The sequence below is a fragment of the Siniperca chuatsi genome, linkage group LG9 (genome assembly GCF_020085105.1).
Source record: "Siniperca chuatsi isolate FFG_IHB_CAS linkage group LG9, ASM2008510v1, whole genome shotgun sequence".
NCBI lineage: Eukaryota > Metazoa > Chordata > Actinopteri > Centrarchiformes > Sinipercidae > Siniperca > Siniperca chuatsi.
In genome coordinates, this window is record NC_058050.1 from 24,840,095 (window position 1) to 24,855,736 (window position 15,642).

At 40.3% G+C, this 15,642-nt stretch overlaps 1 protein-coding gene across 2 annotated transcripts in view; it reads left to right on the forward strand.

Annotated features, from left to right (window-relative positions):
* Nucleotides 1-3,538: 3,538 nt before the first annotated feature.
* The window catches only part of zfpm2a (zinc finger protein, FOG family member 2a), a 116,184-nt gene continuing 104,080 nt past the window's right edge, over nt 3,539-15,642 (forward strand). The window contains exon 1 of one of the 2 annotated variants that reach the window (XM_044207980.1): nt 3,539-4,008. In XM_044207980.1, coding sequence (XP_044063915.1) covers nt 3,969-4,008 — 40 coding nt within the window. In that variant the 5' untranslated portion in view covers nt 3,539-3,968. The remainder of the gene's footprint in view (nt 4,009-15,642) is intronic. The other variant, XM_044207979.1, reaches the window with a different exon arrangement.

Below are 15,642 nucleotides of genomic sequence, written 5' to 3' on the forward strand. Positions count from 1 at the left end.
TCAACCTAGTAATTTGTCATGCCAGACTCCCTGTGATATTACTCAGTCAGCACAGCAGCTCACTTAAACAGTGTAAGAGGAAGACTGCAGCTGTTATTATGGCAATAATTCAATTTAGGATTGTCATAAAATTAACACAATACCGGGACAACACAGTTTTATATCTACCAACTGGGAACACCTGGTGAAGTTTCTGCAGGAGTAGATCATTTATGACTTAACTGTTGGATAATTGTTGCATTGTAACTTTGTTACGATGCAATCACATGTCATTTAGGGACTGTATGAAAATTTATAGGAGTGGGGGTCAGAAAAGGGGGAGAGGTATTCATTTTTATTTTTGCTGAAGGGAGGGTACTCTAACATTTTGGGGGAGGAGGGGAGGACCTTTTGATTTTTTTCTCATCCGAGACTTAGATTTTGTTTTGTTTTTATCTATTTTTCTTTTAAATAGATCAAATATTTAAATCAAAAAGATGGCTTTCATAAGGTGCATTTTGCCATATGAGGACAACAATCATATCTCTATACCAGGGGTTTTTTTTCTGCAGCAAATTTGACTAGTAGCTACTAAAATCAATATGCCAGTTTTGAGAAACAGAATACATGTGGATCTTTGTATTTATTGATTGAACATTATATCTCAAGTAGTTAAAGAGTAAAGTTAAATGTGTCAGCAAAATGTTAAACGAGTCATAAAAAGTAACAGTGACAGCTCTTGTTTAAAAAATAAAGAATGGCTGGAATATTCGGTAACAGGACACCTCATTTTGTTACGATTTCCATAATTTTGGTAATTGCTAATTCCACTCCTATTGTGCAATTTAGTGGCTATGTGAAAATTATTATTCCATTACGGTTTAAGTTGGAGTGCAACATCTCAAATATTTTTATACATTTATAGTTATTAAATGCAAAGTGAGTTACTCAGTGTCATATTTTGAGATATTGGAGGGAGAGTGTTGTCAAGGGTAGGGTCCAAAGAAAATATTAATAATGTTGCAGAGGGTCTTAAAAAAGTGAACCATAAGGTTCAGCTGCCTCCTCCCCACCTAGATATTTTTGTACAGTCCCTTACTACTATATAATGTTAGAACAAGGGCATAAATTATGAGTTTGTGCAAGGATGGCACCATACCACCAGGCTTAGGGTACAGCACCATGCTTATTGACACAACTGATGAAATTCCCTTTTTAAATGAACTGTAAAATGCGGGTAAAACTGAAGAAAAAGTGTTTTACATCCACACCACCCTTTTCTCCAACATGAAAAAATCCGCCATTGCTTGTGACAGAGCTGTCAATAAATAATCACATCAGTAGACAAAACGTCTATCTATTATTTAACATCAACGTGTCGCTATCACAAAATATTTCCAGGCTCTGAATGAGACATACAGTTCATAGACATGCTCACGTGTCTTCAGTCAGAAGACTATTGGGTATACCAATGAGCCGTAGGACCACCATTTGTTCTGAAACATATTTTCTTTAAGTAAGAACATGATGAAGCCACCAGACAGCCCACCTCCACTGCCCCGACACTGACTGGCATTCCCCAAATGTGACTTGGCAGTTCTAATCAAATGATTTAGCACATTAAATCAACCTTTCCCCCTATAATCAGATTATGTGAGCACACTGCGCAGCATCTCCACAGCATACAGTATACCTTAACCTATTAATATGACCAACCTTGTGTCAGTGATTTCCCCTGCGATGGAAACAGTATCATGTTAATTATCACAACCATCTGGTCCGAGCAGTGAAAAAAAGCTTTCTCTTCCTCTCACAGATTTGTACCTGTCAATCAAAGACGGCTTCAAACAAGCCACTGGGGCTCAGGAACAGCAGAGAAGAACCACGCTCCAGTCTCAGAGGATTTAGGAGTGGCGTTAAATTAATCTTCAGCTGGCAATTTGACTCTCCTCTCTCACTATGTTGTTGCTTTTACCACAAATCATTATTGATTTTGGTGCTGGGTTCCTAATATGGCCAGTAAACGCTATTTATGGATGTTCAGCATAGTAATGTTAGACAGTGTGTGGGATTGCTTTATTTTTAACCTTCTGATAGGTTTCAGTGTAATTTTACCTGTGGGTTTTTGGAGAGTTTATCGTGTGTGTTGAATTTGTATGACAGAAAACCACACACAAAAAAATTTGATGTCATTTTTTAAAATTCCCATGTGTTTATCACTATTTGTTTTTCTACTTAACGGTTTTTCTTTGTTTTGAATAGATCATCGCTCTCCTCTCGGAGTGTGTACAGTGTGACAAAGCTGAGATATTGAAATGATTCACTGTTTTATGACTACCACTGTCCCATGACATCACTTTGGATCATGGCCAAAGCTCTATGTGAAGAAGAAAGAACAAAGATAGAAAAAAAAAAAAAACTTCAGCCACCACGGGACGGGGGGAAATGCAGCAAGAGACAAACCAAGGAGGCTCACAAGACAGATGCTCTCCTCAAGGTGAACCACCGCTGACCCGTCTGCCACATAAATTATTCTGTAGTTTCAGACTCCATTCCAAAGTTGTGGAATTGGGTTACAAGATAATTTCACAGGCCACTTGCTTGTCTTCCTTGGCAGTCCAACTGGCTAATTGAAGAGAGTGATTTCCAGTTTGGGCAACTATTCAGAACATGGCAGTCAAAATCTGAATGATTTGAAGACACTCGTTCCCTCTCTCTCTTCAAATATTCGGAATATTTTTCTCGTCCATAGGCAGGCTAATTATGGGCAAGAGAAAATGCTCATATTCTGATTGACAGTTTTTCAAATATTGATAAATAAACAAAGCATAAAAAGCAGAGTACTGCCTCTCACTGGAAATATATAAAAATAAATATATTTTACAGTAAAAGGTTGGACACATTTTTAAGTATAAGTCTCAAGTACAGAGAATTTACACCAGGCTTTTATATACTGTATAATAATTTTGAATGTTAGATTGTGTGTGTGTGTTTGATAAAGTGTAGGTGATGTCTTTCAGATTTTGGCCAAGAGGTCAGGTCATTTGAGGTCATGGCATCTCAATCCAGATCAACTCTCAGAGTGCATTATGGGGGAATGAGTGGCCAAGCTGCAACTGAGCAAATCCTGGTGTATTTAACCAATATAGGTTCAGATTTGTTGGTGATATGACTGAGACCACATGCTGTATTAAATTCCCCTGGTGCAATAGTGGGGTGTTCTGCCCTAAACCTCTCTTTTTTGTGTGTAATGGATAAAATAAAAACGTTTGTTAAATTAAGATCATTTTAAAGCAGCACCGAACTGATGGCAACAGAGTCCTTTAAGAAAAAAAGGTTTGAAAAACTGTTTACCTGAAATATAGGCTAGGCAAATGATTCGTTGTTTATATTGTGACTGTGATGCCTCATGATGATCACCGGCTGCAGCTCAGTTTTGTCTCCATCTCCGTTTATATTTAGCCTACCACAAAACACCGGCGCTAACTATGGGGGGGGGGGGGTGACCTAATTAATAACTGAAAGTTAAAGTAATTGTGGATCAAGTGAAGTTCAAGAAGCTGCGGCTACGGTACCCGGGGAGGAACAAACCTTATCTTCAAACAAAAGCGCGAAACGCTTTCACCTCCCCAGTCAGTCCGTGCGGATCGCGGCGAAGCGCAGCCTCATCACGGAGAACGGTGCTGAGAAAGAGTGTGAGAGAGAGAGAGCGAGGGAGGGTGTGCATGTGAGAGAGAGAGAGAGAGAGAGAGAGAGAGAGAGAGAGAGAGAGAGAGAGAGAAAGCCAAAGCGAGAGCCAGACGAGAAAGATAAAGGAAAGACAGACGGAACGATAGACTTGTGCGTAAAAAGTACTGGTGCCCCCTTTCTTCTTCTTTTTCTTTCTCAATTTCCATCAGACAAAAACCCAAACCGGCTGCTTGGATGAACCAGAACCTATCGATCTGTCAGTACTACACCTGGATTCACTGACCAGCCGCACAGCAGGCATGTCCCGAAGGAAGCAGAGCAACCCCAGGCAGATCAAACGTAAGTTTCTTTTCTATGTTGCCTAGCCGTTACACCGCGTCTCCAAGCGTATTAGAGTTCGCAGAATATTGTAACGATAGTGGCCAGGCTGAAGCTGATTCAGCAGCGCTCAACTATCGCCACTCATGTGTTGCCTGTCACGGTCCATACGCTCCAGTCTCCCTCCGCAGATATTTTGTGTTTCTCAAGAGATGATTTACAATCCAAATCCCACGGTGCTGCTGGCTGAAAAGTTTCCCCGCTGCTGCCAAGTTGTAGCAAAATGAAGTTATTTTGTTTGTCTGTTTGATGTGACTCTATTCCAGTTTTCATCCAAAATTGTGTATCAGACAGTGCAGCACTTTGGCTGCGCAGGCTAAAGCTTTTTATGCCAATTTATCAGCAGTAATTCTAAATTATAGGCCAATAATAAATACTGAATCTGTATTATGCGATTGGTTTAAAAGGCCGATTTGTTTTTGAATTGTATCGCTGTAGGTTTTTATTCGTGTAACACATAGACACACACGTGTCTCACACACACTCCAACTCCTTCACACACTCTTCAGTTTTTTCCTATTCCACCTACACACTCACTTGCAGGTGTGTGGACATAAATACGAGCACACACACTTTTTCAAACTTCACAGTATAGCCTATACATATACATATTGATTAGTAGTGTTGATGGTTGTGACTCCTGGTTTGGCAGTAAAAGGGCAAGTGTAGGAAGTTAGGGCATGTTTTAATTTTCATTTCACTGAAGAGAACCATTCATGTTGACCTTGTCTCTCAGCAGTAGTGTTTACACATAATTGCTTTTCAAATTTAGATGAAAATGTATACAGCTTTTTCCTGAAATTTACTGGCTTGCTATTTGTTTTTAATGCATGAAAAATATTAATAAAGCATAACCTCATGGCCTACATTAATTCAACAGTGTGTTATATTCACATTGTTGAATTTTAGCCATGATACATATATTTTTTTTTTTTTTATGAATGGCTTTTCAGAATTTGCTCATCCATAAATATGTGGGGATTTGTACACACACACCCACACATACACACGCACATGGACATAAACACACTTTCACATCTCAAATACAGCTGACATCTGAGTGTGTGTACAGTGTGTGTGTGTGTGTGTGTTCAGTTTGTCCACTGTATGCTGTTACTTCTAGCTGCTGCTGTAAGAGGCTAAAAGCAGACTGCTACTACTTTGGGGTCAAAATATCAAATATCAAACCACTTCCGCTAATTTGTCTTGTGCTTATGATACTGTGATCTGTGCTTCAAGATATTATGGAGAAGTCAGAACTAAGGAAACATTTGTGTGTGTGTGTGTGTGTCCATGTGTGGGTGTGTATGTTTGCATGTGTGTGTGAGCTCACATACATGAATTCATGAGGGCATGTGCATGTTGGTATGCAAGAGCTTTTTTTTAATTACAGTTGCGTGAGACAGATTCTGTGACACAAGAGATTTGTGTGTCGTCTTGTTTAATTTTACACATAATTATTATTGTTTCACCAATTAAATATTCATGGGCCATACATTTTTAAAGTTTTTAAGGCAATCTTGTTTGGATTTGAATTTGGATTTATTTCTTGCTTCTTTGGGTAAAGAAATGCATTTATTTTGAGATTTCTTAGTATTTTTAATACTGTACTGTACATTTTATTAGAGCAAAAATTATTGAAAAAACAGCAGTTATCTCATTTTAAAATCAAGCAATTTAACATTTTATTTTTTTAGTTGATGGTGAAAAGGGTATAGTTTAAAATGTTTGTCTGAATAAAAATAGTTTTTGCACTTATTTGTCATACTTTTTTGAATAGTTTGGTACAGTATAGTTGCCCTATACTCTGAATGTAAATAATTATTTTGCAGAAGCATCCTTTTGTTTTAACTATCTTTGAGTTCATATTTGTGCTCTTGCTGGCATCCGCCACAAACCCGCAACCATTTCTAAACAACAAATATGCACGACAAAGTGTGACGTGATATGGCCCACTCATCTTTGGACCAATCCCATCGTAGCATCCACATTTTGTTGTCGAGCAGAGGAAGTCTAAGCGTTTGTGTTACGCTTTCGTCATTGTGACCTGGCCTTGTGTGAATTAGTATGTCATGTGTAAGATCTTGTTAATATGGAGCTGGTGTGCAGTCGTATAATCAAGCTCTAGTTAGAAACAGAAAGGTCACGAGGAGCCCAGATCCTCTCTCCTACCCCGGGAACTCTGGGAAAAAGGCAGAGGAGGCAGTGCACAGAAAGTCAGCACAGACAGTCATTCTAAAGGACAAAAAGGTTGTTGCCCCCCCCCTCCCCCCCAACCTCCCTCCTCCTGCATACATTGGACCGTTATCTAAAATTGTGATTTATGCAGTATTTTAATATTTTGCTTATTCTTTCCCCTTGGGTGCTCTCTGAGCGGTGATAAAAAGGCGATGCTGAAAGAGCACCATTAATTTGCTCCGATGACTGGGGAGATAAGGCCAGATAATGGGAAAGATAAGCAGAGAAGATATACCATCAGAAACCCGATTATTACCATTAAAATTCCAGCCCAGCAATCTGCAGCTGGCTGATAATTCCTTCTCCGTTTCCACCACTTTGGATGATAAGGCAAAAAATAGTCACTCAGTGCTCCTTGATTAGGCTGCCTGGATATCCCGATAATACAGTGATAAATTATGTATTTTCCCCCCTTGTTTTTTTTCTGTGAAACGTTACATCTGATTTTTAAATATATATATAAATGTATATTTCTGGCCCCCCTTCCTGTATCCCCTCCCTTGTAGCTTTTCCAAGAAAATGAACCCCCCCCCCCATACACTTTTATTGTAATAAGAGTTTGATAGAAAGAGGAGATAGTGTTGGAGGTGTTTTGTGTGGGAGCACATATCAATGTTATCAGCTCATCTCCCAGGGCCAGCTGCTAGCTGCTGTTGTTTTTAGCCTTATCACCCCGTGCCAATATGCCAATAAATTGCCCAGATTGTTAGCCGTTCCAAGGCGGGTCAGTAGAATTTGACAGGAATGATGAAAATATCGCTGATGCTCTGCGGATTGCGATTAGCTGCTGTAATATGATGTGTGAATTCCACCAAGCTCCCCCTATTCTCTCTTCTCCCTCCCTCCTGTCCTCCCTGCAACCCCCCTTCCCCGGGTGCTGGTGGTGTCCATACCTCTATTCTTACTGAGAGGAGAACATTTTGATGCTTAATAGGAAGGAAAGATATGAACAGGCTGAATTGAAACCAGGCCCCTCAGAGTAATTTTTCTGTAAAATTGCCCCCCAAAGTTTCACGGCGTAAAGGGGAATCTGGATGATGTAGGGAGCGTGCCTCCGCCAGTGTTTATGGGAACATATTGAAGCGGCCCTCTGAGGCCATGGGCGGACATCTAATGTCAAATGTGCTTATTAAACTGACTTAGTGTTCTCCCCTTTACTGTTGTCTTCGCCACATGTACCGTCTGAGAATTCATGTTGCTTCTTCTGGCTCTTTTACTCAACGTTGTCCAACCAGAATTAGGCACCATGCTGTAGTGATTATACTGCTTTTACTGTAAGTTTGTATAGCAACCGAGCGGCAAGTGCATAACTCCCCAGAGCTTACCACTATCATACTGTCAAAATGTCTAATCTGCTCAGTCTACTCAATCTCCACTGCAGTGTACAGTAATGCTTTTTTGTTATTTTGTTTTATTTTTACCCATAATACCTTGTGGATGAAGTTCAGGGACTAGGGGTGCTTTGGTAAATATTGCTTTTCCGATCCCATTTTCTTAGATGCATCGTTTGACTGATATATTTAATATTAAGGCCTTTGAGGAATATGATCCCAACTGTTTTGGGGTTATTTATTTGTGATTGTTAGCTGCTTCTGTTTATACTGACTATCAAGTTACCTTAAATCCAATATGATGTACGTACAACCCTTGGATTATTATAATAAGGCCCCTGCTTTTCTCAACTAGTCAGTTTGGAACTGAACTACAGCCAAACAAGGTTCTCTGCTACAGCTAAAAGTCTGTTTTTTATCGTAGCAACCATTTTTTTCCATCTCGGCTCTACAGTTAATCTCTCCAACTCCTTAGCATAAGGCCACTTTATGTAACGTTAGCATACTGTTTATCATATCAGGTGACATTTCTATCTTTGAGGGGCATTTATCAGAGGCAGATTACAGTAAAAGGGATAAGGGGAGTGTTTACTGAATTAACTGCCAACATTCTGTATCTGAATTTGTGTGTGTGTGTGTGTGTGTGTTTGCTTGTGTATACATTGGTGCATGTACAGTATGTGCGACGCGCATGTGGCTTTTAGCAGAGGGATCGGAGCTGTTAGCTTGATGTATTTTTTTTTTTCTCTCTCAGGGAACAGACTCCTTGTCCATATTTCCTACAACTTAGCTCAGCTTTGCTGTCTTGTATAAGGAAAGCGTGCTGATGCCGTGGAAGTTGTATACGCTGCGTTTCACCCTTGGCCCACAAATGCTGGCAACTCCAGCAGTCAGATGTTTTGGGGGTGTAAAATCAAAAAAATATTTGCATGCCAGCCTCCCTGTATATTTAAGGGTTTCTCTTTCATTGGGTGACAATCACGCCGTGTCTCTTGTGTTTCTCTTGTTGATTTCTGTCAGAAGAAGAATGGTTGTTGAATGCCAACTTTCCCTCAAACATCTGTTCCCTGCCAATAACAGCTTGTGCCGTTGCCTCATCTTAGCTGAAGGATCCCCAATTGCCTCCTCACTTTTGACACAAAACAACAATGCAGATGAATGTCATCTTCTTGTAATGTTTTTTCTATTGTGTCTAAAGTACAATGTTTCTTGTATAGCGAAAGTATTTACAGCGCTGCTATTACTGCTTATGTCACAGGCTCTACAGCTATAGGGACTGGAATGTATAGTAGCTGCTGTTTCCTTTGTTGACAACAGTGCTGTGTGATGTGCTGGATGAGCTGGGGTTGGCAGCCGATGGACTGACGGTGCCTAATCCTGCCCTCTCTGTCGCTGTAGCCTGCAGTGCCTGGACAGCAGTGTGAAATGTGGGCAGGGTTGCTGCAAAGGTGGAGGTCACTTCCTCACACGGTTTCCTCTTTATCTTCCTCTTTCCTGAATTCCACTGCTATTATTTCAATAACCGTCGTTCCAAGCTGTCACCATTGTGTTTTCATTCAGGCACTGTAACTGTCACCAACGTGAACAAAATGTTAATTTTAGAAATATGTGCAAAAACAATGCTTTTACTGTTGCTGGTTGTGTATTTTCTTTTTAATTTTACGTTTCAGTCCCTATCCGTATTCCTCTCTGTTTATTTAGATTTGATATCAATGATGCCCACTGAGCCCCCAGGTAACAATTGACTTTCAGCCTGCTTTAAGTTAATAGCCTTGTCTCTTGCTTGTAGGGATCAATATTGGTATTAATTAATCACCATTATCAAGAGCAGGATCTAGTTCCATTTGTTGTTACATCAGCAAAATATCAATAGAGAAAGTGGACTCCCTGATCGTCATGGCAACTTCATCTCTTAGGTCAAAGAGAGTTTATCTTATCTTGCTGCTGAGAGTGGCAAACTGCTTAGGAATCTAGTTTAGACTCAAAGATCATTGATTTAAGCCTTTTTTCACCCCTACCTTGTTGTTTCAGGAGAGAGAGGGGTGAAAAAAACAGAGAAAGGCAGCATTCTAATCACAACAGAGATGTAAGATTTAAATATTGATGTCCAAAGGCCATTACAGCAAAGAAGGCCTCTGGTCTCGCTGTTGTTCAAGTACGTCCTTTTAAGACCCAGACAAAGCTTTGATTATCAGAGGTGTCACCGTGGAGTATGTCTGTATAGCTGACAGTGTGGGACTGCAGGGGAGATCAGTTTCCTGCAGCCACCGCCACAGAATATTAACAGATCACATCCTCTACATCCTGGTATTTCTACAGGCCTCCTAGGCCTACACTATATCCTGGCACTCACTGTTTATGGTGCTCATGATATTTTGATTGAGCAAAGTTGTGTTGAACTGAAACGATTAGTTGATTAGTGGATTAATCGATCTACAGAAAATTAATTGGCAATAATTTTGATTATTGATTCATTTTAAAATTAACTGGTTCCAGCTTCTCAAATGTCAGTATTTTCTGGTTTTCTTTGTCTCCTGTGAGAGTTTACTGAATATATTTTAATTTTGAACTGTTAGGGTTTGAAGACGTGAACTTGGACTCTTTTCACTATTTGCTGACATTTTATAGAAGAAACAATTAATCGAGATCTACCGATTAGGTAGATTAGCCCCATGGGAGAAGTATTCAGATCCGTTACCTAAGCAAAGCAATGCCACCGTGTAAAAATACTCCATTACAAGTAAAAGGCCTGCATTCAAAATTTTACTTAAAACTAGTATTAATACTAAAGTATTAGCAGAAAAATGTTCTTTAAGTATCAAAAGTACTCATTGTGCACAAAATGGCCCATGAGTGTTTTATTATTATACATTAAATTATTATTACTGACGCATCCCTGTGTAAGTTGCATTTTACTGTTGTAGTTGGTCAAGGTAGATTATCCCAAGTTTTGTGTATAAAATCATAATCTGCACAGTAACTAGTAACTGTCGATAAATGTAGAAGAGTAAAAATTACAGTATTTCCCTCTGAAATTTAGTAAATTAAAAGTAGCATCAAATTTAAATGCTCAAGCAAAGTACGAGTACCTCAGAATTATACTTCAGTGCAGTACTTGAGTAAATGTACTTAGTCGCTTTCCACGACTGCCCACAATAAAAAGAAGTTGTGCTATTTGTCTGAGCATATTGAGATTTTGCTGAAATTCAGTTACTTTGGGTCAGTATTTTAACAGACAGGCATTGTGCATTCATTATAACCTGCATGTTTTTTTGTGCATTGTACAATGAAACTCCAGCTTGATTAGGAATTTGACTTATGAGTTGTGAATTTGTATGTGTATTAGAGTGGAGTGGCCTGTTCTCATGGGAAGTTAGGTCTGGTCTGAGCTATTTGGGTGGTGGCAAGCCTGAGTGCTTGGATGTACCTCATCATGCTGCAGAATGCTCCTCAGGGTTGGAGCAGAGAGCAGGGGCACTGCCTGCTTTTTTTTTCTTCCTCTTTTTGCCTCCGGGACACAATTGCCTCATTTAACATTCTCTATTTGGCCCCTGCCAAGAGGGGAAATAGCCAGGGTGAGTAAGAGAGGCCGCCACACATCATGAATTCTTCTTTCATTTAACTTGCACAGTCCCTTTTCACCTTGGTGATGCACATGGATCAGGAATGAAGATATTGCTCAATTAAGGGGATTTCTGAGGTTGCTCCTGAGGTATTGCAGTTATTTTTGTGCCATGCCGAGGTTTTGATGTATCATGGATATGGATATTGGGTTCATCACATTTGTGTGATGCTTTGACATCTCCATAGCCCAGAAGAGAAACAGCTTTGCGCCTGCAACAGGACCTTGCCTCTGCCATATCCCAGAAATAAAGTCTGTCAGTCTTCCATTGCAGGGATGTAAATAACTTTTATGTCTGTATTAAGATTCTTTTTGTTTATTTCAATTTAATTAGCTACAGTTAATCAAAACATTTTCATGGAATATGTCAAAATTGATATTAGGGTTTTGACTGAATCTTGGATGACAGAAAGGAAAGGGACTCCTAGGAAATATGACTCACGTTTTGCAGCAGACACTGTCACAATATGTCGTCAGCAATATACAGTAAAATCATTGGCCAAGCCTTGAGTTTGACTTCAACCACATAAATTGCTTTCGGTAATTAAAAAACACATGAAATGGTAATTTTTTTAAAGCAATGAAAATGAAAGGGGATGATTTGGTGAGCAGGATAGTGGCTGGCACGACAGAAAGTGACACCCTAATAGCTGTTCAGTGTAAATCTCTGGCTTGACAGGAATTACTGAGGATGTATTTGTGGGGGGCAGCGCGATGCAGAACTTTGCATTGGAATGAAATGCAGCAGGCTCTATAGTTAAGGGATAGGTGGCAACAGAGGATTAAGTAACAAGCTTTTCAGTTCAATTTGTACATCAGCATTTTCCACCAGACGAACGGCACAAAACACATCGCATCTTAAGGCTTCAGTGGAAAATCACTAATGACAAAGCTTTGTAAATAGATAAACAATTTATGTCAAATATGCTGAAAATATAAAACAAACTTCAAAACATGTTAATACTTTAAAGAGGCTGTGTTTTGATTTGCACCAAAGCTGGTAAAGCTGTTGACAGCACAGCTTACACATCATGTGATCAGTGGCCATATCTGCCTGCATGTGATTAGCAGTGAGCACTCCTACAGAAATAGCCATGATGGAGCCATATTCCAATTGGAACACTTTGATGATGATCGATTATATTTATAGTAAATTATGCAAATCGGTGTGTGCGATATTGGACAGTGACAAAAAGAGTGACGTGTTGCAAAGCACATGTCTCCTACTTCATATTATTTCAAAGCAGGCTTTGTGAAGAGACAGCGTAAACATCCAGAGAGAGATGCAGCCGCTATTATTTCAGAATCAGCCAATTTTCTTTCTCTCTGTATTTCAGAGAATGCTTATCTAGTAATTACTAAAAACTGTTGACATTGAGCAAGTGCTGTAGCCAACTAAAATGCCTTTTTGTCTTATGATATCAGATTGGATTTTTATCTTAGGTTCACGCAATCACGCATTCCTGAAAACCAAAGATAACTGGCTCAAACTCCTTATTTCCAGCATGAGTGTAGAATTAAGAGCCTCATTTTGAAAAACTACAAACATTACATGCTGCATTCATTTCTGTGGAGAAATACTGATAATATATTTTTTTCCTTCTGGTTTGGTCTAGGATGTGCCTGTGAATCTCTGAGACATACATTTGACCATAATAAAGTTTTTTAAGCTTCAGAAACAGGATAACAACTGGGTCAGATGATAAGCCCGAGCAAAACAGGAAAAAAAAGCCTCCTCTGATAGACGAGGAGAAAATCTGATTGATTGATGTCTGCTGGCTTCGCCACCATCACAAGCCAGTTGACAGTTAGTTTGGGATCAGATGATTTCACTCTTAAGATTGGGGTTGAGGGGAAGCTAGGCAAATATGAAGGACACAAAGGTCAATGGCTTCTCTCCTCCTCTCTGTATCTATCTCTCCCTCGCAATAGCTTGCTTTGACAAACTGTAATATGTTGCTAAGCTTTGTGGCAGCAGGACACATGGTCATAGTTTGTACAGTAATATCCTATTGCAGTAATCTCACAAGGAATGATTGAAAGTGCTGGAGGAATCTGGTACAAGCAGGGACCCGTTGACATCATCAGCTGCTGTGGACTGGCAGATGTCTCCTGACTTGTTTGAACTGAATTTTCCCATGGGACTGAATAAGTTAAACAACAGCTTTGACTCGAAGTGAATCTGTTATTGTAAGCAGGATCTGATAAGATGGCACCATATTATGAGTTTGTGTAGCAAAGAGGCCAAAAATGGAATCTCCAGCGAGTGTCTCTCTGTGGTTTCGGAAAAAGACGAACATGGAACTGTGACAAAGGATGATTGGATGCATATTGTAAATAAACACCCAAGTCTTTCACGATTGCCTCTCAGTCTCTCCATAAAGATGTTCCAGACAACATTTCATCTGTTCTTGCTGCTTAGATCTTGTATCACGTAGATGAAGTGACAAGAGTTGGTCTGGATTTGACCCTGTGTGGCAAAATAACAGTAACACTTGGATTAGGTTTAACCAAAACAAACTCTTGGAAGATATTTTTTGGTCAGAGCAAGCCGTAATAAAGCCAGTGTTTGTCATTTTGTTCCTTTAGCTATTGTTATGGAGCTGAAATTTAATAAGACAGACCTTGGGTGTCCATAGTGATGTCTTTGATATTGAATAGAAGGCCGTGGTTCCTCTGAGGGTCCATCTCTAACAGACATGTCCATTAGCTTTGTATGGGGATGCTTTCAAGATCAAGGTCTCACTTGTAATGAAGTGGCTATGCAAATACAAGTCAAATTCTACTATTGTGAATCACTTGTTTTAATCAAGTTTTTATTGAAAGAAATGTAGCCTCGATTCAGAGCCACTAACCAAACAATAAAAAGGATAATCCGAAGACAATTCCCATCCAAATGGAACCGGACATCATTTAGGGGAAGAGACAACAACTCTTTGTTTGTTTGAAGTGGTTGATATGACAACCTTCTTGTCAAAGACTCAAGGCGAATAAAAGGGATTTGTAATTACCATAATTATCTCTTATATGTTTTCACCTAATGATGTCCATTAAATGCCTGAGGCTTCATTTAGAAACTGCCTCACTGTAGGTTGGCATAGACTCATAATACAGCATGTTACATTACACAGCGCACAAGTAATGAACTTCTTTCATCAAAGATGTTTATCGTGCCATGCTTCTGGGGGGAAAAGCCAATATACTTCAGCTTTTTGTTACAGTTGGATTATAACAATTCTCATAGTTCCCACTTATCTTTCAAATTTTCTCTACATGTGATATCAACCCAATTGGCTTCATGTCTAAACAGGATGGCTCTCTAATCTAGACCACTGTTCGTTTCATGTAAAACATCTCATTTTGTGGCTTAGGCTGGTGGCTGTCTTTATCGTTACACAATTCACTGCCCTCTCCCTGATTTTCTTTGTGGCAATTTATTTAAATTCCCCCATGTTTATATATTTCCTGTCTCCTTTCATTCAAAATGATTGCCTTTCATAAGTTCAAAGACTCATCTTCAAGACTTTTGGTAACTTCACAGATATGAATTCACAGTGGGGAGAATGAAAAAAAAAAAACCTATTTTGTTGGCGAGCAGAAGAAGAGGGAGTGTGCATGTCCATCTCTGTCGAGGCCGAGTCCAGCGGTTGAACTAACCCCGATCAAAAGCGCAGATATAGCACTCTAACAGTCCACACCTCAGCAAGTGCAGCGTTTGAGAGATCATGCCTAAATACATGTGTGCTGTTCTGCTCCTGCGCTAAGGCCCTCAGTCCTGCATGTGGCTCCGCTCCTGTGGTTGCTTTGGTCTTTGTCCGCCACCTATCAGCATATCAGCAGTGTCTCTGAAGCCCAGTTGTATAATGCACCATTTATGGCTTTGTGGAGGGAGATGGCGGTCGGGCGGCGGAATAGCTCCAGGCCTTCCCCTCAGTGAGTGGATTAACGGCGGCCTGCTTTAGCGCACACTACCGCGGTGTGAAATCGGCCCCGCTTCGGCGCCGCCGATGAGGCTCCCTCTCTCTATTTCTCTCTCTTTTCTCTCTCTCTGTTTCCTCACCTCCATGCAAAGCCTCTCCCAGCCATCTGTGAAATGTGGAAACTCTGTGTCTAAGTTGAGTTCAGATCCCATCCCCTCCGTCAAGCTGAGGCCAGGAAGCAAATGGGCAGGCAGTCGGCGGAGGGGGTTTGCAGGGGAGGAGGAGGAGGGAAGAAGAGTGAGAGAGGAGGAGGAGGCTGGTGGTGGTGGTGGGGGGAAATCAGCTCACTGATGTTGTGCCGCGTGTGCAGGAACCCTGCCTGTTCTCCGCGGGCGAGTTGGAGGAGGGTCCAGGCCTGGGTGCCGGCCGAGAGATCTCTGGTTCCTGCTTGCAGGTCCAAATCCCCCCTCTGTGTGTGTCTGTG